Source organism: Dermacentor andersoni, chromosome 3, assembly GCF_023375885.2.
Source record: "Dermacentor andersoni chromosome 3, qqDerAnde1_hic_scaffold, whole genome shotgun sequence".
Classification (NCBI taxonomy): domain Eukaryota; kingdom Metazoa; phylum Arthropoda; class Arachnida; order Ixodida; family Ixodidae; genus Dermacentor; species Dermacentor andersoni.
Window position 1 is genome coordinate 239,532,508 of NC_092816.1, and position 23,472 is coordinate 239,555,979.

General features: G+C 47.9%; 1 protein-coding gene across 2 annotated transcripts in view; it reads left to right on the top strand.

Annotated features, from left to right (window-relative positions):
• Window positions 1-23,472, top strand: part of LOC126536453 (uncharacterized) — a 355,533-nt gene that overhangs the window by 246,310 nt on the left and 85,751 nt on the right. For both annotated transcript variants that reach the window (XM_050183418.3, XM_055073277.2), the window contains exons 11-12: window positions 2,485-2,784; window positions 5,047-5,209. In XM_050183418.3, the coding sequence (XP_050039375.2) occupies window positions 2,485-2,784; window positions 5,047-5,209 (463 nt within the window). The remainder of the gene's footprint in view (window positions 1-2,484; window positions 2,785-5,046; window positions 5,210-23,472) is intronic.

Sequence of the window (23,472 nt, forward strand, 5' to 3'; positions counted from 1 at the left end):
GACCACACAGCGGCGTACGTGCATCAATTTCACATTATCAAAGAATGTGATTACAGTTGCGAGTGAAATGCTCACTTTGCGTGAATTAGCTGCGACGACACTACCCCTGTTGTTGTCATCCGTGATTTCAATGTGGATGTGTCGGTACCGAAAAGGGAGCTGCTTACGCGTTTCGTGTTGCAGACATATCCCTTGCGATGCCACACCGATCCGGCCCAACCGACCACCCGGCAGCGTACATGCATCAATTCCACATTATAAAACAATGTGATTGCAGTTGCGAGTGAGATGCTCGCTTTGCGTGAATTAGCTGTGATGACACTAACCCTGTTGTCGTTATCCGTGATTTCAATGTGGATGTGTCGGTACTGAAAAGGGAGCTGTTTACGCGTTCGGTGTTGCAGACATATCCCTTGCGATGCCACACCGATCCAGCCCAATCGACCACCTGGCAGCGTACGGGCATGAATTTGACATTATTCAATAATGTGATTGCAGTTGCGAGTGAAATAATGACCACCCATCAAAACAATAAATGAGTTTGTACCTTTGTTCAAAATTATGTGTCGCCTCCATGTCGTGTGCTAAACAGCTTCACTGGTCAACTGCCTTCACATGGCTCATAATCTTTTCAGTTTCGGTATAAAAAACATTTATTTTTGCAAGCGTTTTGTGAAACACTTACTCACATTTAAAGCATAAAACTTTCCACAGAAACTACTGTATGTCTAAATTATCGGCAATGGGGCTTTTTAAGTAGTTCATAATTTTGTTGCAGTCTGCCTTTAATCGCTAAAGAAATTGAAATTCCATTTCTTGAGAAGCCGATTTTCGACAACTTTTACTCTGCAACAATGCTGAAAGCACAAAAAGATACTTTGAAATCCTTGATGTCACACGTACATACCAGTGTTGGGGTTTCGGCACAAAATTAAAGAAAAGAAAAGCTTAGTGTTCGTTTCTTTTTTTTTGTTTTTTTTAAGTAATGAACCCCTTATGGAGAAACTAATGCAGATGGAGTTTTGACAGAGTGCAATTGGGCTAAACTTAATTAGTGTTTTTCTTTCTTGTCCTTGTAGTAATGGACGTGTGCATCACGCATTCTAATCTCATCTTTGCAAAGGTCTCTGAGCACCCCTTGTCCCCCCATAGCTATGGTGAAATGGTCAAGCATCTGCTGCTGCTGTTGGAGGCAGACAAGTACTGCCGCCGAGTGCCTGTTGGGAGTATAAGTACATGCCTGCTTTCAGTACCATACTTGGCAAATGCTTGGAAAGGACACCCACCTGATGGGAAATTGCAGCAATAGAAATGGCCTTTCGAGAGTTGTTTGGTGCCTTTTTTTGTCTTGGTTCTTGTACAGCAAGCAGAACAGTCTGTACGAACTTCTCCCAAGAAATGCACTCAGTGGTTATAAAATGAGCCAGTGCCTGGCACTGTGGATTGTATTACACACCTCCCTCAACCAAACTGGGCGCCCTACCCACTAAGCCACGGCTGTGGTCTAGTAGGTGTGCCACCCGGCTATGCTGCATGAGGTAATGGAAATGCCATCAAACAATGACATGTTTACAGTGGTTGGCCCTGTGTATATTGCCGGACCTGTCTAATTTTTCTAACATTAATTCCCTGTCTGGCTACATTGCATATAGTACATGTGCAGCTGCTTATTACAAAGCTTTTATGTGGTTTTCTGCCAAATCATTCCCAAGTAAGGTAGAAACCTGGGTCAGTTTGTGTAGCCTATAGTTCACGACCCCTGTAGCGTGCCCACATGTCAGCCGCATTGCTTGAGGAGCAGAGTGCCTGAGAAATATGTGAAGCCTTTTCTATACACAAGAAATATGTGCCTGAGCACACATGCCATCACGGTTACTGCATGAAAAAAAGATATTGTATCATCTACTGTATATTGTATCATATTGTATCAGTTGCTGTAGTTCTACCTCATGTTCACAGCTCCTTCCCTCGCATCTTTTGTGTTTGTGTGTGTGCTTTAAAAATTTCAAGGCAGGAAGCATTAACCCTTAAACTGCCCACGAGGAGGCGAGTCATCACCACAACGAGCGTCCTCTGCTGCCGATGACGAGCTAACACGTCGTAAACTCTCTGCAATTTTTTGCATGTGTGTATATGGGCAGTTTCTTGTAATTTTGACAAATAAATAATACATAATGACTTTAGCTATTATTTTTTTCAGCAATACCTATAAATATTCAATAAGCATTCCTGGAATAATTTTTTTAGAAAGAAAGCTGGACTCAAAACAAGTAGGTCCAACAAAAAATTTTTCAGACTTTCAAGAACATTTTTTTCTGAATTTGTCATGGCAGTAGAGGGGTTACACCCATACGGTTGCCCATCAGGGCAATGTGCGCGTCCTTGTTCTTTGTCTAAGCACTGGCCTTACAAAATCTGAGCAGTCATTCAGCTATTTAGGCTGGCGCTGCACTTTCCACATGAGCAGCTGTTGTTTTAAAACAGGCCCAACCACTGCCTCGGCAATGGCCCAAGTGGTGGCATGTCCTTGGACAACGGTGTCGGCAACCAAGGCCCCAGTGATGAAGATGCAGCCCAGTCGTCCGTAGTGGGCAAGCCCGTGGGCACAGTGCCACCCTTCCGCACAGTGGCGGCCACCGACAGCAAGCTGACGGCCGGTGCTGGCAGTGCCGGTCATGAGCGGGCCGTGGCAGAACTGGCGTCTCTGTCGGGCAAGCTGGTCCGCATCCACTCACTCGTGCAGGCCCGTGTCCAGGAGCGCTTGCGCACTGATCACGAACAGATGTAAGTGTGGGGACTGGCTGGCTTGGCATGTATTCATTTGCAGTGGACTCTCGCTATATACATGCGAATATAATAGCTGGTCTCTGTGCATGATGTTACTAAATGTCACCAATGGCACCTCTGGTGCTTCTGGTGCCCCCTTGCTCATAGAATTCTGATGGTGAGGGTGCACAAACACAATGGGAAAGAGACAGTAAAGAATATGTTTGTATCTTTCAACTTTTTTTGCCCAAAAAGGAAAGCAGCACTTAAATGTAGAAATGTGTGATTACTCAACCCGAATAGGGAATGCAATGTGTAACGTTCGTGTTCTTTAAGTAATGTCTCTTTTTCCTGGTAATGTGTTTTGTGCACAAATTATAAAATGCATTGTGTAAATAAAATGATAACGATGTGCTTTCACACAGCCCTTCACAATCACTGTGACTGCTGCATAATTAATAACAAAGTGCTGTGCATGGCAGATCTATAGGGCCTGCTGGCATTTTGGACTTATGACTCATATTATTTTGTTTTATATTTTTTACAACCTTTGCAGTAAAGATCTCCTAACTTTGCATGCTGTCTAGATTTTTCTTCTTGTACTTTCTTAGCCTGTAGTTACCTTTTAAAAGCTTCTATAGTCTGCCTGGCTCTTGTCACACTTATTCGTGAAGATAGAAAACAACTGTTGCTGAATGGAGTGGACTCCCAGCTTCAACTCAGTGGAACTTGCATTCAATTGATGACGATTACAAATTCCAGTTGATTCAAGCTTATTGCCCTCAATTCCATTAACCGAATCCGTAAGGAAGTGTTCATCAGTCAGGAAGTCCATCAAATAGACACTGCTAACATAATGTTGGTTTTGGCTACGAATGTCAGGAAATACAAGTCTACTTCTGTTTATTAATTTATGGTCATACCCGTGAGCGTCAGTGCAACTTATCACAGGAGGTTGGCAACAAATGCAGCATTGGTTAGTGCTTTAAAGGAGCCCTCAAATACATTTGAACATTGTAACAAAACGTTGCTGATCTATCATAGAGCTTGCTGTGAACATATGAACCAAATATTACTGCACTGTAAGCAGCAGGGAATTTACCATCTGGTGTCAGAGACACAGATATACATCACCGCCCAAGCACTCTGTACAGATGGTTAACCAGCGAAGCTGAAACGTGCGGCCCTGATGTTTATCACTGGGTTAATCCTGACAGTCTATTAAATGACGGCTTGGTAGGCTGCCAGATCTTTAGTATGCAGTTACTGCTTGAGCTCAACTGCATGAGCCTGTTCTTGTGCCCAGGCTGCAGCATCGGCACTGTGTAGACGAGCTCGTTCCCGGTTCTTCTTGCAGCATTGCTGATCGAAAGCTGTCTGCTCCTCAGGAGTATATATGATGCGCAGCCTACCTATTTCCGAGCCAGGGAGACACTGCTGCATACGCGCTCAGCTGCAATGGAGAGCAACGTCACTACTGGCGCAGCCAATCACGCACCTCTCTTTCTCTTTTTTCACGCATGCGCATGGGGTTGCACTGGCGGAGTTTTCGGCGTACAGGTGACGGACAGATGAATTCGCTAGCCATATACAGCTTGCTTGCTCATGCTTCCGCAGTGTCGTCGCATAGCGTCATCGCAAGCAGCTGGACTCACCAACGCCATTGGCTGATTTTGTGATTGCGAGGACATTCTCAGTAATACACAGCTGTTAATTTTGAGTTACATATTTAAATAAATGACACACACACATATATATATATATATATATATATCTGCGATCTCAAGAAGACAGCAAAGTCATTTCATCTTTGCATTGTTGGTCTACACACAATTTCACGTAACTGCGTCTGCTGTACGTGGCCTCTTCGATAGCACCGGTGTGCTGCGTAGTGTAGTCAGCACAGCTGCCACCGTGTGCCACGACAAACCCTTTCATCAGTGAGACACTAAACTTCTGGTTGGATCTTTACCCTCTTGGCTTTTTTGCTGTGCAGCTTCCTGCATACTAGTGGAGGCGAAAAGAGAGAGAAAGCCACGTACCTGTGCGATAATGGCACTAATACTTGAAGGATTTGAAAAATTTTTTGCAGCATGAGATTCGTGAGATGTCTTTAATGGAGAAGCTATTCTACGATTAGTTAGAAAAGTGTTTTAGGGCCCTTTTACCCATGGGTTCTTATTATATTGCAGTTGTGGGCTCATTTTTAAATCAAAACTGTGCCCAGTTGTCCTTCTGGAAGGGCCTTTGTTAAAACTGACCTCTGCCACTGTGTTGAAGTGAGGAGCTGAAGCAGAACTTGGACACCGTGTGCCAGCAGAAGTCACAGTGCAGTCTCGAGGCTGGCGAGCTCAGGCGTCAGCGAGACCAGGCATGTGACCATGCACAGCGGCTCGAGCAACAAATGGCCTCCCTCCAGGACAGCCACGCACGGGAAGTGGAGGTACGCCATCCTGCAGCTACAATGGCTAGTATAGTACTAGCACTTGTCTGTGCTTGTGGCTTCGAATGTTCTTGCGGCATTATATTAGTCAATCATCTTTCTAAATTGTCCCAGCACTCGTAATTTCCTAAACACAGCAAGAGAGTGAAGTGTCTGTGCACGTGCATGATTGCTGCAAATACGCGTAGTGCGCGCCGATGGACGCGCCACTGGTGGCGGCCTTGCACAGAACGCGCGGGAGAGGAGTCAGGCGCGCGCCGTAGTTTGTTGTGTCGCTGATGGTGCTTCTTTGTCTTATTGTCTTATTCTTTGTCTTAATTGTCTTTGTCTTCAGTCTTATTCACGTTTTCAGAGCAAAATAGGCAACACCCTTCGCATGTGTGGGTTGGCCAAAGCTTCAAGGAATGTCCTAGAAGAAATGTTGCAGGGTGGGGGGCTCAAATACTGGCGAAAACATGCCAGTGATACGGTTTTAATCATTCCCCACAAAGCCTCATCAGCGGGATCAACGGTAGCAAAAATGGATCGTCGCTTCGGCGGGAAATTTCTTGTTCTCATCCTTTCCTTTGTCGCGTCGGTGTTTTCACACTCGGTCACAGTTAGACGCGTAACAACGAAGTTCGGCTGCAGTGCAAAGTTCGGAATGCCGTTTCCCGCTTATATTATTTTCCGCTTCTTTACCGCGTTGCGCTAGCTATGCATCACGACTGCACGAGATCATTGTGTTGTATGTTAAAGCTACTGAAGTTTGCAAGAACTGAAATTGTTGGTTTTATGTGGCCCAGTAAATCCTCACACCAGCTGTCCCACACTTCATGTTTTTACACCTGTTTTATATGTGGCTTCGCACATGTTTAACTGTTGCCAGTTGCTCCATGCATAACTCTTGTTCCTTCTTTTGGGCTGCGAGGTTTTCATCCTGCCTCGTTTGTAAAGGGTATAAATCATGCTGTGTCTTATCGGAATGATACCAAGGAAGTGATTCTTTAACAGCTTTATTCTTTTTGCCCGAGGGCATCTTAGATATTGTGTTTTTTGGGAAAATGTGTTTAGAAAATAGGTAGTTCAGGGCGGGAATTGCTAATAGTTGCTGCATATGGTATTTTTGTTCCATATCTAGCTGAAAAGTTCACGTCACGTATTGGGAAGTCGTCACACCTCAGTGCTACCTGAACAGACTTAACACGCCGAGTGATTTGTTTGTTTCACAACGTAGTCCCTTCTTGCATGTGAATTTTATACTCAACTGAATTCTTTCTTATTATGCTTACGCTGCAGAGGACTGAACCCGGCCTTGCCGCCAATGCTCATCTACTATGACTGCCGCTGCTCTGCCTTTAAATATATCATGTGGCACCTCTCTCTAGTAATGTAAAAAAAAGTACTGAAAAGTTAGCCAAACTTTAGCTTTGTACGTTTCCAAGCAGCTCCCTTGGGGAATTTAAAATTGCAAGAACTGCAGTTTGAACGGCAGTTCATCGGGGTATGCAGCAGAATTACATCGGCGGTACAGCACTAACACGCGCTTTTATTGACCAGTGCGTTTGGTGACTTCATTGACTAGTGTACGCGTATCCATCAATAAATTCGCGATTACTTTTCTTGAGGCGACTTCAACTGCACTTATTCGGCGATGTCACATGTATTCATCAGCAGAAAAATCGCAACGGCATAAGACATCGCACTGTGTGGATTTCTTTGATATAAGTCTGCACTAACGATGGGTGCTAATTATTGAGGTACAGGAGCACAATTACGGCAAGGGTAGAATTTTAAAAAATGATCGAGAGATCGCATCACTCAACAAAATTTATCGGCTAGTTAACATGAGCTCCACTTCATGTAAATGGGGTTCATGGCATTTGTCTGCGGGACGCACCTGGCACGTATGTGGACCATGTTGTCCCAAACACTGGTAACATAGTGTTCATACCCAATCCCACAGAGGTCAGCGTCTTCCCTACAGCTGTCACCGCAAAAGAAGTAGCGTGGTACCCGAAAAAAGGAGAAATCGCAGCCGCGAACTTCAGCCATCCTTGCTGCAAAGGGTTGTTGTCTGCTACTGCTGCCTCGCGTACTGTTGGAAGCGCCCACTAGGTGGCTATCAGTGGCGCCTCTATAGGCGGTGCACAGGGCGTATAGTAGTTGCACCCATAGTGCAACATTTAGTTGGAAATGATCAATTTCTCCAAGTCACAAATTTATTTCAAGCTAGAAGTGCCAAGTTTGGGCAACATCGCGATCCTGCTGTGCCATCCTGATGCTAGCCGACCTGCAGCTTTCCTGAATACCCGGTGGCACCAGTGTTCTCGCGGGTAATTCTTGTTGTGTTTCTTCTTGATGATCTTACCTTCAGTCCAAGGTCATCCTCTTCTGGGCTGTTATGCAAAGAATTTCTCAACACTGTTTGCAGTGATGCCATATTGGGATCGTGAAGTGCTGATCATGTTTGTGCAACTGTATTTATGCATATGCACACTGGTGGGATGGATTGATCATTGTAGTACAGTGGAACCCCGGTTATATGTCCTCCGGTTTTGCGGTGACCCGGGTTTTACGACGGACTAGCGCAGTCCTGGCGAAGTCTCCATAGAAGCAACGTATTAAAAACCCCGGTTATCCGATGCAATTTTACGCCTCCCCCGCATTATACGACGACCCTCGCGAAGCACGAGGCAGAACGGTGGCTTCTCGCTCCGTCTCTCCACATGCTTGACACCGGTTCGCTCCGGCGCAGCTTCCTTCCCTCATTGTTCGTTTCTCCCTCTCTTCTTGGCGGCGTCACCTCTCGTCACGTTGGGGAAGCATTTCTCTCCTTCCAGTTTCCCAGCAACAGATCACCGACAAGGTAGCGCGGAGAGGCCTAGGTTTATCGCACATGTTCTTTGTCGTAATCCTAGCGACCAGTGTTCAGCGGAGGTTTTGAGTTGTGTGGAGCAACGCAACGCACAATGTCTCAAAAGTGGACAGTTCTGTTATCATCATCATTTATTGGACCCTTAAGGACCCTTTACAGGGTATTACATAAGGGGGGGAAGTCATAGGTATACATGAGTCAAAGATGTTACATCAAAAATGAATTGAAATAACGCAGGTTAAGTAATGCAGCAAAACAAAATAGGAGTACAGGCAACTTCAAATGCAACAACACTTGGAATGAAAAGAGAAATCGTTCAATTGTAGTTTCCAAAATGTGAAAGCAACCGCTCTTTAACTTCTTCAGGATCATGCTCTCTGACAATTGCATCTGGGAGTGCATTCCATTCCTGGATTGCTGTGAGTAAAAATGATTTATTGAAGGCAGCAGTTGATCCATGCAGGCGCTGTAAACTGAGTGAATTGAACAGGCGTTGTGACGAACGTGCTGGTGGTAGAAGTGATTCGCGCAAATGTTGAAAATGGTAGTACAACTTGTGGAATAAGCATAGACGTGCTATCTTGCGTCGATAGATTAATGTGGGTAAATTGAGCGATGACTTAATACTGCTGATACTAGTTTTGTAGTCATATTTTGAAGATATGAATCGAGCAGCACGGTTCTGGACCGATTCTATTGCATTGATTAGATATGTTTGATCTGGACACCAAATCGCGGAAGCGTATTCAAGTTTCGTTCGAACAAAAGTTTTGTATGCCAGTTTACGGACGAAAGGGGGTGACAACGATAATGTTCTTCTGATGAAGCCTAGTGTTTTAGAGCTGTCGGCGATCAGTTTCGTGATGTGTTCCGACCAGTTAAGATTGCTAGCGATTAGGATACCGAGGTAGCGATACGTTTGTACTTGCGAGATGTTGACTGTGCGTAATGAGTACTCATGGGTGATGTTAGTGTGCTTGCGGGAAATTTGAATAAATTTGCATTTAGAAATGTTAAGCTGCATCAAACATTTGGTACACCAGTTATCTATTAAATGCAGGTCGTTCTGAAGAAGGGCCTGGTCAGACTCAGTAGAAATTCGACGATAAAGGACACAGTCCGCGAAGAGGCGTATGGATGATGAAATACCACAAGGGAGGTCATTAATGTAAATGAGAAAGAGAAGGGGACCAAGGACTGATCCTTGTGGAACTTCAGAAAATACCTTGCTTGAAGCTGAAGAACATCCACCTATAACGGTATACTGAAGGCGGTCGGTGAGGAAGAATTTAATCCAAGCTAGAATTTGCGGGTGCAGGCTGAGAGAAGAGAGTTGGCAGATTAGTCATAGATGGGGAACACGATCGAATGCCTTTGAGAAGTGTAAGAATATGACATCAGTTTGAAATAATGAATCTAGTGTACTGAAGGCACTGGGCAGTGGGCATGGTGCTAGTGAATGAAAAGAAGACGACGAGGTGTGCTTGCTTCCCCGTTTTGAGATAGCACCGACCTGTTTTAAGCCTACCGCTGCAACCTAGAGCTAGTGCTGCTAGGCGAACACCCCCATTGCATTTGGTGGAGCTGCTGGGTTTATCTTCAACATCCTGGAACTCCGCAGTCGCACGCTACCACCAGCTGTTACAATGGATGAACCGGGACCGTCCCAGGCTGCTGCTCTCGTGCCCCCGGCCATCGTCTGCTCTGGTGTTATCCGCCAGCGCGATCCGGCTATATTTAGCGGCACAGACGACCACGACGTGGAAGACTGGCTTGCCGAATATGACCGTGTAAGCGCCTATAATAAGTGGGACGACCGCGCCAAGCTCACAAATGTTATATTTTATTTGACTGACGTGGCCAACCTATGGTTCCGCAATCATGAAGCCGATTTTACCACCTGGTCGGCTTTCACGGCGACTTTGGCTGAGGTCTTCGGCCGTCCCGCAGTTCGCCGGCTTCGCACTCAGCAGCGCTTGCGTGGTCGAGCTCAATGCCAGGACGAGACCTTCACCAGTTATATTGAAGACGTGCTCTTGCTCTGCAAGCGCGTCAACTCATCCATGGATGAAGCAGACAAGATCAAGCACGTCATGAAAGGCATCGATGAGCATGCCTTTCAGATGCTCGTCGCGAAGAGTCCCTGGACTATTGCCGAGGTCATACAGCTTTGCCAGCAGTACGACGAGCTGCGCAAGCAACGTGCATCAACACGCGCTGCTCAGCGGGACACTGCGGATCTATCCCCGTTGTACTTCGGTCGCGACGCTGCCGACATCTCTGCTTTAATGCCGGAGATAAAGCAGTTCATCCGCCAGGAAGTCGCACGCCAACTCTCTCTGGCGAATAGCGCACCCGAGCCGTCGACAACCCTGGCTCCTTCGCTTCGTCACGTCATTCAGACGCAAGTTGCCGCGGCGCTGCCATCTGCCCCTCCTCCGCAGCCTGCAGCTGGACCGTTAACGTACGCTGACGTTGTCGCGCGGCCTTACACACCTCCGGCTCCCGATTCCTAACGGGCCACCGGCACCTTCCATGTACCGCCGCCACCTTCGCGTCCGATAGTCGTTCCTTACTCGGCTGCTGGAGCCCCTGTCGTCAACCTGTGGCGAACATCTGATAACCGGCCAATATGTTATTCATGCCATTTTCCGGGCCACGTAGCACGATTCTGCCGCCGTCGCAGCCCCCGTTTACCTGACAGTGGGGGTGCCTCAAACTACAGGCCTGCTCGATTGCCGCGTCAGGACCAATCTAACTTTCCTCCGGACACCTCTTACAGTCGCTTCCCCTTTGATTCACGCCGGTCGCCTTCCCCACGTCGCCGATCCATTTCCCCGATGGTTCGCCGACCCAGCCCAGCCCGAGAGGAAAACTAGCAGTCGCAGTTCCAGAGGCAAGAACTGCGTTTCCGTCGCACATTTCAAGGCCTCATTCTGCGCCGGCGAATGAAATTGAACTGTCCGTAGGCGGCGTCACCGTACACGCACTTATCGACACCGGAGCCGCCGTTTCTATTATTAGTGAGAAGCTCTGCCACAATTTGAACAAAGTGACCATTCCCCTTACCTCTCTTTCTCTGCGTACGGCAACCTCGCATCGCATTCAGCCTTCAGCATCGTGCACAGCCCGGGTTGTCATTCAAGGCGTTATGCATGTTATCGAATTTGTCGTCCTGCCTCGTTCCTCGCACGACGTTATTCTTGGTTGGAATTTCCTATCTGTCAATCAAGCTCTTATCGACTGCGCTCGTTGCGAACTTACGTTATCAGTGCCGTATTTTGACCCTGACGACCATTATTCTCCTAAAGTTGTTGCCGCCTCTGACATCGATATCGCACCTTTCTCCGCCGCTCTGGTTCCTGTGTTATGTAGCTCTGCTGCGAACTCATCTGTTCTGTTTACGCCGTCGACCACTTCTGCGCTCCGCCGGAACTTTCTGCTTCCGTTTGCTGTCGTCACTTTTTGCGAAGGTTCTGCTGCCCTTTACGTGTGCAATCCGTCCGGCAGCCCATCATCCCTACTCCGCGAGGAGTGCCTGGGTACCGCTGAAGCTTTCGATAGCATTCTCCCGGCCACCATGTTTTGTGATACGGCATCACTTCTAATTTGTGCCGTAACTCCTCCCGCCGCGACCGATGCTCCTGTAGACGTCTTCGCTCGTGCCGTCGACGCAGAACTCACACCTGTGCAGCACACCGAAATCATCAAGCTCCTCCAGCGTTTTCGTGCCTCATTTGACACTGGCCAACCATCCTTGGGCCGGGCGTCTGCAGTCGTTCACCATATCGACACCGGCCAACAAACACCATTGCGCCAGCGTCCGTATCGTGTGTCGGCCGCTGAACGCCGTGTCATCGACCAGCACGTTGACGACATGCTGGAGCGTGGCATCATCCAGCCCTCAAACAGTCCCTGGGCATCTCCGGTTGTCCTTGTTAAAAAAAAAAGACGGCTCCATTCGGTTCTGCGTCGACTATCGCCGCCTTAACCGAATAACGCGCAAAGATGTCTATCCTCTGCCGCGCATCGACGATGCCTTGGACAGTCTGCAGGGAGCGGAATACTTTTCCTCGCTGGATCTACGCTCCGGTTATTGGCAAGTGCCAATAGCAGGGGCTGATCGCCAAAAGACAGCCTTTGTAACTCCTGATGGGCTATATGAATTCACCGTTAGCCGTTTGGCCTCTGCAACGCGCCTGCCACTTTCGAGCGAATGATGGATGGCATTCTTCGGGGGCTGAAGTGGAAAACATGCCTCTGTTATTTGGATGACATTGTGGTTTTTTCCGCCGACTTTGCGACGCACCTCAGCCGCCTCGAGCAAGTCCTTGCGTGCCTCTCCACTGCAGGACTGCAACTAAATTTGAAGAAATGCCACTTCGGCGCTCGCACGCTTACTATTCTCGGTCATGTAGTTTCCAAAGACGGTATCCTCCCGGACCCCACGAAACTTAGCGCCGTAACCGAGTTCCCTAAACCAACCACCATGAAAGAGCCTCGCAGTTTCATCGGCTTGTGCTCATATTTCCGGCGCTTCATCCGTAACTTTGCCTCTATCATCGCCCCCTTGAGGGAGCTTCTCACCGGCAGTTCTGACCTATCAGCCTGGTCCCCGGCATGCGACGACGCATTCCAAGAACTGCGACGCGTTCTCACCTCTCCTCCAGTACTGCAACACTTCGATCCCTCTGCACCAACTGAGATCCATACGGACGCTAGCGGTGTCGGGCTCAGCGCTGTTCTTGCACAACGCAAGGATGGCTTCGAAGAGTACGTCGTCGCGTATGCCAGCCGCACCCTTACCAAAGCCGAGGCGAACTACTCGGTTACTGAAAAGGAATGTCTGGCCATCATTTGGGCAATCGGAAAATTTCGTCCTTATGTGTATGGGCGTCCATTTGACATCGTGACCGACCATCATGCCCTGTGCTGGTTATCTTCATTAAAAGATCCAACTGGTCGGCTCGCCCGTTGGGCATTGCGCCTACAAGAGTACGACATCCGTGTTCTTTATCGCTCCGGCCGAAAACATTCAGACGCAGACGCTCTATCCCGGTCACCCCTGCCCTCCGGTCCTGTCCACTCGTCTATTTCCACACATGGAGCCTTCGCCCTCAACATTACCGACATGCCATCAGAGCAGCGCAAGGACCCATGGATCTCTTCGCTTATTGACTTCCTGTCTAGCCAGTCGCCAGCGCCAATTTCTCGGATGCTCCGTCGTCAAGCCGCGCACTTCATCATTCGGGATAACCTGCTGTACCGCCGCAACTACAATTCGAGCGGTCGCAAGTGGTTGCGTGTTATACCCCGACACCTGCGTCCTGACATCTGCGCCACGTTCCACGACGATCCCCAATGCGGCCACGCTGGTGTCTTAAAGACATACTCTCGCATCCAGCTTCGGTACTACTGGCGCGGTATGTACCGCTTCGTTCGCCAGTACGTCCGGTCCTGCCTCATATGCCAACGACGCAAGACGCCACCTCAGCATGCCACCGGCCCCTTGAAACCTTTACCATGCCCTGCGCGCGCGTTCGACCGTGTCGGCATTGACCTATACGGTCCGCTTCCCAACACTCCAAGTGGCAACCGCTGGGTTATTGTCGCTATCGACCACCTCACGCGGTACGCCGAAACTTCAGCCCTAGCATCTGCCACAGCAAAAGACGTCGCCAGTTTTATCCTTCGTAACCTGATTTTACGCCATGGGGCACCTAGAGAATTACTGAGCGACCGCGGTCGCGTTTTTCTTTCCGACGTCATTGCAGCATTGCTAAAGGAGTGTCGCATCATTCACCGCACCACCACGGCATATCATCCTCAAACTAATGGGATGACAGAGCATTTCAACCGCACCCTTGGCGACATGTTGGCCATGTATGCTTCATCTGACCACTCGAATTGGGATCGCATTCTGCCTTTCGTCACCTACGCTTATAATACCGCCACGCAAAGCACCACTGGGTTCTCCCCTTTCTTTCTCCTTTACGGACACGAACCTTCATGCACTATGGACACGATTCTGCCTTACCGACCAGATGCTTCGGAGTGCACGACTGTTTCTAGAGCGGCTGCTTACGCCGTAGAATGTCGCCAGCTCGCTCGTTCGTTGACATCCCAGGACCAGTGGCGCCAAAAGCATCGCCATGATTCATCTACTGCGGCTACGTGCTTTGCTCCTGGCTCGCTGGTCTGGTTGTGGGTGCCCTCTACTCCTCCAGGCCTTTCCTCTAAGCTGCTCTCCAAGTACCACGGTCCTTATCGGGTACTGAAAAAAACATCCGCGGTCAACTACCTCATCGAGCCAACGGAAGCGCCTTCCGACCAGCGTCGTCGCGGCCAGGAAATTGTACATGTCTCCCGGCTCAAGCAGTGCCATGACCCATCTGTGTTTTCCTGCCCTTAGGTCGCCAGGATGGCTACTCTTTCGGTGGGGAGTGACTGTACTGAAGGCACTGGGCAGTGGGCATGGTGCTAGTGAATGAGAAGAAGACGACGAGGTGTGCTTGCTTCCCCGTTTTGAGATAGCACCGACCTGTTTTAAGCCTACCGCTGCAACCTAGAGCTAGTGCTGCTAGGCGAACACCCCCGTTGCACTAGGTTTAAATGAAGCTCGGTGGTAAATTCAAAAAGTTGCGTTTCGCAAGAAAGACCAGACCTGAAGCCGTGTTGATTTGCGAAAAAGAACCCGTTGATATCAAGGTGTAGGGCGACTTGAGAATAAATTATATGTTCCATTAGTTTGCATGCAATGCATGTTAAAGAGATTGGACGATAATTTGAAGAATCAGACCAGTTACCACTTTTGAATACTGGAACTACTTTGCTGACCTTCCAGTCATCTGGAAGCGAGCCGTCATTGAGGGATTGGGTAAAGATTATTTGTAGTAAACGACTTGATGGGACTACGGTTGCTTTGAGCACTTTAGCAGATATGTTATCGGGGCCGGGACTGCTTGATAATTTCAACTTGTCGATCAGCTTTGCGATGCCTTCCACCGTAACTGTAATGGGCAGCATCTGAGAAAATTTGGGATCAGAAAAGTTCGGGATGTTTTGATGCGGTTCATGAGTGAATATCGAAGAAAAGTAAGAGTTCATAACATCAGGACGTTCGTCAGGCGACACATGCGAACCATCCGGGTTAGAAAGAGATATGTTGTGTGATTAATAGCTAGAAGGGGAAATCAGATTCCAGAATCTTTGTGGATTTTTGCTCATTATGTTCAGTAGATCCTGATGAAAGAATTTCTTTTTGGAGGTCTTCAAGAGGCTTGTATACTCTTTCAGACATGTGAAGTATTTTTCCCACCTGAGGGCTGAACTAGAACGCCTAGCTATGCGAAAAAGACGTTTTTTCTTCCGGGATAGCTTAGTTAGAGCACTACTGAACCAGGGTTTGCCAGCTTCGCCACGAATGCATATGACTGGAACACTGGCTTCAATTAGTGCCAAGAGTTTTCGCTTGAATATTAACCAGTTTTGGTTGACAGTCCTGGAAGGAGCGAGCTGTTTAAAGGTGTGATAAAGATTCGTGAGTTCAGCGTTCATAGTAGTGAAATCTGCGTTGTTATAATCACGGATAACTTTAGTGGAAGGGTTACGGGGAGGCTTTGATACTGATAGGTTAAATAAAATTATATTATGATCGCTGAGACCGTGAGCGCGAGACATTGAATGGACCATTTCTGGGCGCGAAACAAAAACTAAATCAAGGGTGTTGTTGATCCTAGTTGGCATATTGACTGTCTGTGTAAGATTATACATAAGTAAAAGATCGAGGAATTCTTTGGATTGGCCAGAAATAGCGCATAAAGTAGCCCAGATTATATCAGGGTAATTGAAATCACCGCAGAGAATAACGTTGGCTCTAGGAAAGCGGTTGCGCAAACCGAGAAGGACAGTGTGTAGTTCTTCTACAAAGAAAATGTCACAGTCAGGCGCACGATAGCAAGCGATGAGTATGTTAGTGCTTCCAGGGAGAGATATGTTCACGCAGAGAATTTCGTGATGGCATTCAATATCGAGTGCAGAGGAAGGTAGGTTGGGATTCACGAGAACTAGAACACCACACCACCGCCTTTCCGTCCGACCCTGCCACGTCTGTGCACAGAAAATGGCATATTGGTCAGTAGCTCATCGGATGACATATCGGGGGTTAGCCATGTTTCTGTAAAAACAGCGATGTCAGTAAGGTTATCTTCAAGAATGGCTTCGACACGATCCCTTTTAGGAAAGTTGCTATGGATATTGGTAAGTAGAACCGATATTGTTTGGTCTGCTGGTGTGCTGACAGGGCAATGTACTGGCCGATACGATGTTAGCTGTGGAAGCCTGGGAATACGTGGTAAACACTATATTTTCAATTCGAGTACAGAATCCGATCCGGCATCGTAAGTGTATTGCTTGTTACCAATGACTAGTTTATCAAAACGGATCTTAAAAGGCAGCTTACTATTGAGGCGATATGCGTATAACGTTGCTCGAGCTTTGCGTACACGGGTAGAATAATCTTCTCGAATTGAAAATGACATGTCCTTCAGTTTAGATTCAGCTGAAAAAATATTCGATTTCGTTTTAAAGCTGCTTAGTTTGACTATAATGGGACGTTGTTTATTATCGCAAAAATGACCAAGCCTGTGAGCTCACTCGATATCAGAACTAGAGATAGTTACTTCAAGGTCCTCCGCACAGAATGATATGATATGCGACTCAGACTTTGCCCACGTTTCGCCACTGGCGTCTGTAATTCCGAAAAACAACAGGTTGTTTCGGCGAAGGCGGTTCTCTGAATCGTCCCATTTCCCGGCAAGCTCCTTGATTTCTGAGGACAGCTTTTCGAGGACAGTATTAGCGACGGGTTGGTCAGTGGATTGGAAGACTTGAACTTTTTTTTCTAGTACATCAACACGGCTGCTGAGACCACTGACAATGCTTTCTATATTTGTCTGAGCAGAACGGATCAAAGCTAGTTCGGACAATATGGTGTTTTGCGAGAGCTCCATTCGGGCAATGGCCTCTGATATAGACTGAAGGGTTGGGGGTCCAGGGTTCAATTCAATGTCGCCAGACAAAACAAGTAAAAGAAAAACTAGATGGCCATTGATACAGAAAGAACAAAGCGTCAGGCCTAACAGCCACCGGCAATCGTCAAGGGCGTCCAGGGAGCACGACACCGCAAATAAGAAAGGATCATTACATCGAATGCATTTCGCGTTCGGGAGGTAACTAACCGGCAGGAGAATCCTTGAGACCCAGCTTGTTGCGGTAGCATGCCCCAACTGGCCTCCGGACTGCGGCCGTTTATGTAGACCAAGTGCATCATGAGCGCCGATAGTAGCGCTCGTTTGCCAGGCGAAGTAGTTGTCGATGCCAAGAGCGCTCGGTTGCCAGGCGAAGAAGTTGTCGATGCCAAGACCAGGTGCGTGCTGAGTGCCGTTGCTGTTCGTCGGGCGGTGTTTGGGAAACCGGCAGTCCGTGTCGCAGAAAGGTGGTGCCTGGGTGGGCTCGGCCGGCCGAAGATTGCTGAATTCCAAGGGGAACATCCAGAGCAGGAAAACCTGCAGCATCTTTGAGACCCTGCTCGTTGCGGTAGCGTGCTTGACAATAAGCTGAATATTATCGAGGAAGCGGAAAAGCAGCATGGAGCCATGAAAGCCAGCATTGCCTGGGACCTTAAGATACCCGAATCATCGCTTAAGATGATCCTGGCAAACAAAGCGGTGATATTGCAGAATGCAACAAGTTCGGGCTCAAGTGGAAAGCGGTAAAAGAAGGACAGCATGAGAAGTTAGAAAAGCTTCTCGTCAAGTGGCTGCATCAAGCACAGAGCTCTGCGATCAGCGTTGGTGGCGCCATTCTAAAAGAAAAGACGGACCTTGTGGCATTGCGTCTGGGCATGGGTGACTTTCAGGCATCAAACGGGTGGCTGGATCGCTTTAAAAAACGAAGCAGGATTGTGTACGCCGCTCCTGCGTAGAAAGCACTTCCGTGGACGTTTCGACGGTGAACGAGTGGAGTCGCCGCCAGAGATGATGGCTGCACACAAGCCCTGCGACATTTTCAACACCGATGACAGCGGTATTTTTTACCATATGCAGCCCAAGCAAACCCTTGCTTTTAAGGGTGACAGCTGTCATGGTGGCAAGTGTAGTGAAGAGCGTGTGACTCCACTATTCTGTGCTAAGGAGGACGGTTCTGAGATGCTGCCCGTGCTCGTTGTTGGAAAGTTTGCAAAGCCACAGTGCTTTAAGAACTTGAAGACGCTGCTGAGCAGCTACAACTTCAACAAAAAGGCGTGGATGACGTCTTCGCTCTTTAGCAATTTTTTGCAGTAGCTGGATAAGAAAATGGGTGCTAAGGTGAAGAAAATATTGCTTTTCGTGGACAACGCACCGTGCCACCCACCCGATACGTCCAGCCTGAGGAACATAAAGGTTTCTTTTTTTTCCTCCCAACTGCACAAGCCGGCTGCAGCCACCGGAGGCCGGCATCATTAAGTGCTTCAAACAAGGGTACCTGTAGCGGTTAGTGCAGCGTCGGCTGCGGCTATGGAGCACAGCGAGTCAGAAAAAAAGATCACTGTGCTCGACGCCATGCATTTTACTGCCAGTTCATGGAACGCAGTGTAGCGAAGCACAGTCGCTTACTCGTTCAAGCACTGTGGCTTTAAGCGAGAGACTGCCTCCTCTGCTGGGGATGCAACAACCTCAATGCCGCTCGAGGCCGATGTAGGCTTTGTCGATGATGATTTCGAGGGTTTAAACTTCACCACTACCTTCGCCGAGTACGTGGAGGCCAATGACAACGTTGCGATCTACAGCAAGGCGTTGCTAGATGATGCGATCGAGGAGGCTTTGCCTAGTGCCGACACCGCTGCGACATCGGACGAGGACAACGACGACGCCACAGATGCCGTGCCTGTGCCTACCATGTTCGCCAAGGTGCTATGGCACTTAGGCAGCATTCGGAACTTCATCTGTCCATGCGACGCCGCAGAGGACCTCCTTTTGGACGTTGCCCAACTCGAGCGAAAGCTCTTGGTTCATGGATCAAACAAGGTCCAAAAGGAATTTACCGACTTTTATTAAAATTCGCGCTGGCTGGTGGGAATCGTGGCGCTGGGCAGTGGAGTGCCATAAAGGTTCGTTTGAATAAAGCATGATTGGTACCTGTACTGCAGCATTAATTCTTATCGCATTTACTTTTTTGTAATTTGGGTTTCTGAGCCCTGCAGAGGATGTTAGTAGTTTACATTGAAGTTTCTTGTAAATCCGTTGCGCGAAATAAGTAGTGTTTTATAGCCATAATTTATGTTCGTAGTTTACGACGCCCGAATTTTACTACGCTTTTTCACGGTCCCGAGAAAGTCATATAATTGGGGGTTTCACACCTCTCCTAGCTCATGACAGTGGTACTCCAGTGTTTCTGTAAAACAGTTTATATCCACACAAGAGGCAAACAGAGATGTACAGAGGGGGCACTTGGGGCACAACTCAGACGTAGTAATTTCTGTCAGAACAAACAGTCACTAGTTGCACTTGTTTGTGTGTACGTTGGCCTTGTGTCTCTCTTGTGTTGCAAGTAGCAATGATCAGCTACCAGTAGCCTCTTCATTAGTGCTCTTGCAATGTATGCAGTAGGGGAATCTAAACATGTCTACGTCAAAGCATCATATCACGCATGATCACACATCATATGCAGGCTATACAGTGAAATCTCGCCGGTGCAGATTTCACAGGGTTGCACGAAATATTCGTTTCACCCGAAATTCATATCCTCCAAACATACACAAAATTAAGAAAAAAGTGAATTGTGGCCAGAAAAAAATCTCCAATCTCTTTCTGGGCTTCTTTCCCTAATCGTCAACGATCGCCTTGTGGAAGGCATAAAATCTCGCACGCATGTGCTCTCTAATGCCACTACATGCCTCAGCATGTCTAAGAAAAGAGCGTTTCGTGGGCTGCCAGTCGCACTACTGCTGTAGTCATTGTCTTCATTCTCACTGCTCAAAACATCTGGTTGTGATGTGGAAACTTTCTCCTCAATGTCCTCTGCAGTACGCAAACCGCTGGTCACCAGATTGTCGTCTGTGGTGAGAATATCATCCCTAGAGCACATTCCAATCTTCACTTGCAACTGTTGGCTCTTGCAGATTCTCTTCGGGTGGCCTTCCCAAGCCGCATTTTGCAGAAGAGTAAGCGATTCTCATTGGTGAGACGGGGTCCCAGCTCGTCTAGGATGTTGATGTTCAGTTTCTTGTCTTCCCAGTGTAGCTTCAGCAACCGATGAACCAAGAGGCTCTTAAAGTAACACTTGGCATTCCAAGTGATACCCACGTCCAACGGTTTTATATCATTGCCACATGCCATATTGCTGCCACGGGTAGGTGCCAGGCCACAACAACAACGACACTGCGGTGGCTGTCAATATAAAGTGCTTTTATCCGTGCTGTACACAGGCCTCCCCAATTTGTATACAACAGTGAAGTCAAACTGCCGTAGCTGAAGACTCCAGTGTGCCAGCCAACCAGCTGGATCCTTTAAATTATTCACTCAGCAGAGTGCATGGCAATCACTGGCTACGGTGAAACAGCGACCGTACAAAAATGGCCGAAATTTCAGGACGGCATATACCACTGCGAGGCATTCTCTTTCTGTAGTGGAGTAGTTAGCCTCCGTTCTTGATAGCATCCTGCTGGCGTAAGCAATCACTCTTTTCACTCTTTTGGTGCCGTCCTGCTGCTGAACAAGCATTGCTCCAAGGCCGACATTACTAGCATCGCTATGAAAAATCGTCGGGGCGTCTTCATCAAAGTGTGCATGCACAGGAGACGTCTGCAGCCGTTGCCATAGCTCGTGAAATGCCTGTTGCTAGTCTTCTTTTGTGAGATGTGTTAATGGCCACGCAATGTGCGAAAATTCCACAATAAACCGCCGGTAGTAGGTGCAAAGGCCCAGGCAACGTCGCGCAGCACTTTTATCAGATGGCGTGGGGAAATTAGCGACAGCAGCAATTTTATCAGGGTCAGGTCGGACACCTTCATGACTAATGGCGTGACCAAGGAATTGAAGTTCTTCAAAAGCAAAATGTCACTTTTCAGGTTTCGAAGTTAGACCAGTGAGTGTATTGCTTTAAAGACCTTCTTCAGTCTCCGTAAGTGTTCCTCGAACATGGCGGAGGAAGCAATCACGTCATTGAGGTACACCTGGCAGGTTTGCCATCTGAGGCCTGAAAGTACTGTGTCCATTAGTCGTGGAAACGTTGCTGGCACAGAACACAATCCGAAGGGAAGTGCTTGAAATTCATGAAGCCCATTGGGCATCAGAAAAGCGGTCTTCTCACGGTCTCTTTCATGAACTTGGATTCGCCAGTAGCCACTTTTCAAGTCCATTGACAAAAAGTAACATGGGTTTCGTAGCCTGTCTAGTGAATTATCGATATGCAGTAGTGGATAAACATCTTTCTTTGTAATCTGGTTGAGTTTTTCATAGTCGATGCAGAAGCGCAGGCTACCGTCCTTTTTCATCAATACGACAGGCAATGCCAAAGGACTCTTAGATGGCCAAATAACCCGACCTCAAGCATTGCCTTGACTTGTGTTTGTATTGCCTCGCGCTCTTTCAGTGCTGCTCAAATCTGGGAAGCGGCACGCTGACGCCAGCTGCCTTCCTCGGTCTCCTGTTGAGACTGCAGTGCATGACGACGACGATGCTGCTTTTCTAGGCATGGCAGATACTGTCACCGTTCCATGCCAGCGACGCGAAGATGCAGGGCTGGTTCCTTTTATTGATTCCTTAGAGGAAAGAACAAACAGCCTGCCGAGGTTATTAGACTGAGTGCTGCTTTGATTTTTCTTGCGCCATGAAGTTCTCTATAAAAAAAACTTTTCACTTAGTGGCAGCAGCTACCTACTTGTCAGTCCCGCATCTCTTCGAGACGAAGTCCTACATGCCTGTCACAACAAGTCGACTGCTGGTCAATTGAGCTACACCCACACCTTGTCAAGAATTAGGCTAATGTACTACTGGCCGAGACTTGTGGCGGTCGTGGAACGTTACGTCCAGACATGCCTGGATTGCCAGCTCCACAAAGCCCCACTTGTCAAGCCAGCTGGACTGTTGCATCCTGTCCAAATACCGCAAGTGCCGTTCGCACAAATCGACATGGACCTTTTAGGTCTATTTCCAATGTCTACTGCTGGCAATAGATGGACAATTGTCGTCGCAGATTATCTTACTCGATATGCCAAAACAGCTGCTCTCCAAAGGGGAACAGCAGCCAAGGCAGCACAATTTTTCATCAAAGCCGTCATCCTAAGGTATGGCACTCCCGCAAGGGTCATAACATACAGTGGTACTGCATTCATGGCCGCACTTCTGGATGCCGTTTCGTGACTAAGTGGTACCACTCACAGAAAGACAACAGCTTATCATCCCCAAACCAATGGGCTGACAGAACGTTTGAATAAGACTCTGGCAGCCATGAACAGTACGTACATCGATGTACACTACAAGAACTAGGACGAGATTTTACATTATGTTACATTTGTATATAACATGGCCCACCAAGAGACAACACGCGTGACACCTTTCAAACTCGTTTACGGCCGGAATGTAACAACAATGTTGGCCGTCATGCTGCCACACGAGTGTGGTGACAACGAGACTGGTGCCGAGGAGTTTACGCAACTAGCAGAGGAAGCCAGGCAGCTTGCACGTTTGCGAATCCAAGCACAACAGGACTACGATACCATACCCTACAATCTTCGGCACAGATCCATCACGTACAACGTTGGTGACCAGGTGTGGATCTGGACTCCTATTTGTCAGCGTACACAATTCTGCACTGCGTCAGTGACGTGAGTTATGAAGTTGTTCCCGACAGTCCTTACTGCTCCAAACCCCAGTGGCATCTGCCCGAGGTTGTGCATGTGCTTCGTATGAAGCCATACTTTTCCTAATGACATCAACTTTGCACCATCTATGCAGTGCCTGCAGAGCTTCGTGCAGCGCGACGATGATTTTTTTTTTTTTTTTTTTTTTAAAGGAGGTCAAATTCCAAATCCTGTATCGTTGCTGTGGGTATGTGCCAGGCCATGAAAACAATGCTGAGGTAGCCCGCAGGTAGAAAAACATACGACAATAAAGTTCCATTGGCTGTTCATCTGAAGTGCTTTTATCCATGCTGTACACTGGCTTTCTCATCTCCTATTAGGTCGTGTTAGTATGGCTTGTCATACTTTGGGAAAAAGAAATTAAGTTTGACGTCTTTAGGGTGGTATCTTTCAAGTGGCTGGTACATTGATCCGAGACCAAAGAGTTCTTTCTGTTTTGGCTGCTCACTTTGCAATCGAGGTAGGTAAAAAAATCTGTGAACAATGCGGACGTCATCCAAGCCT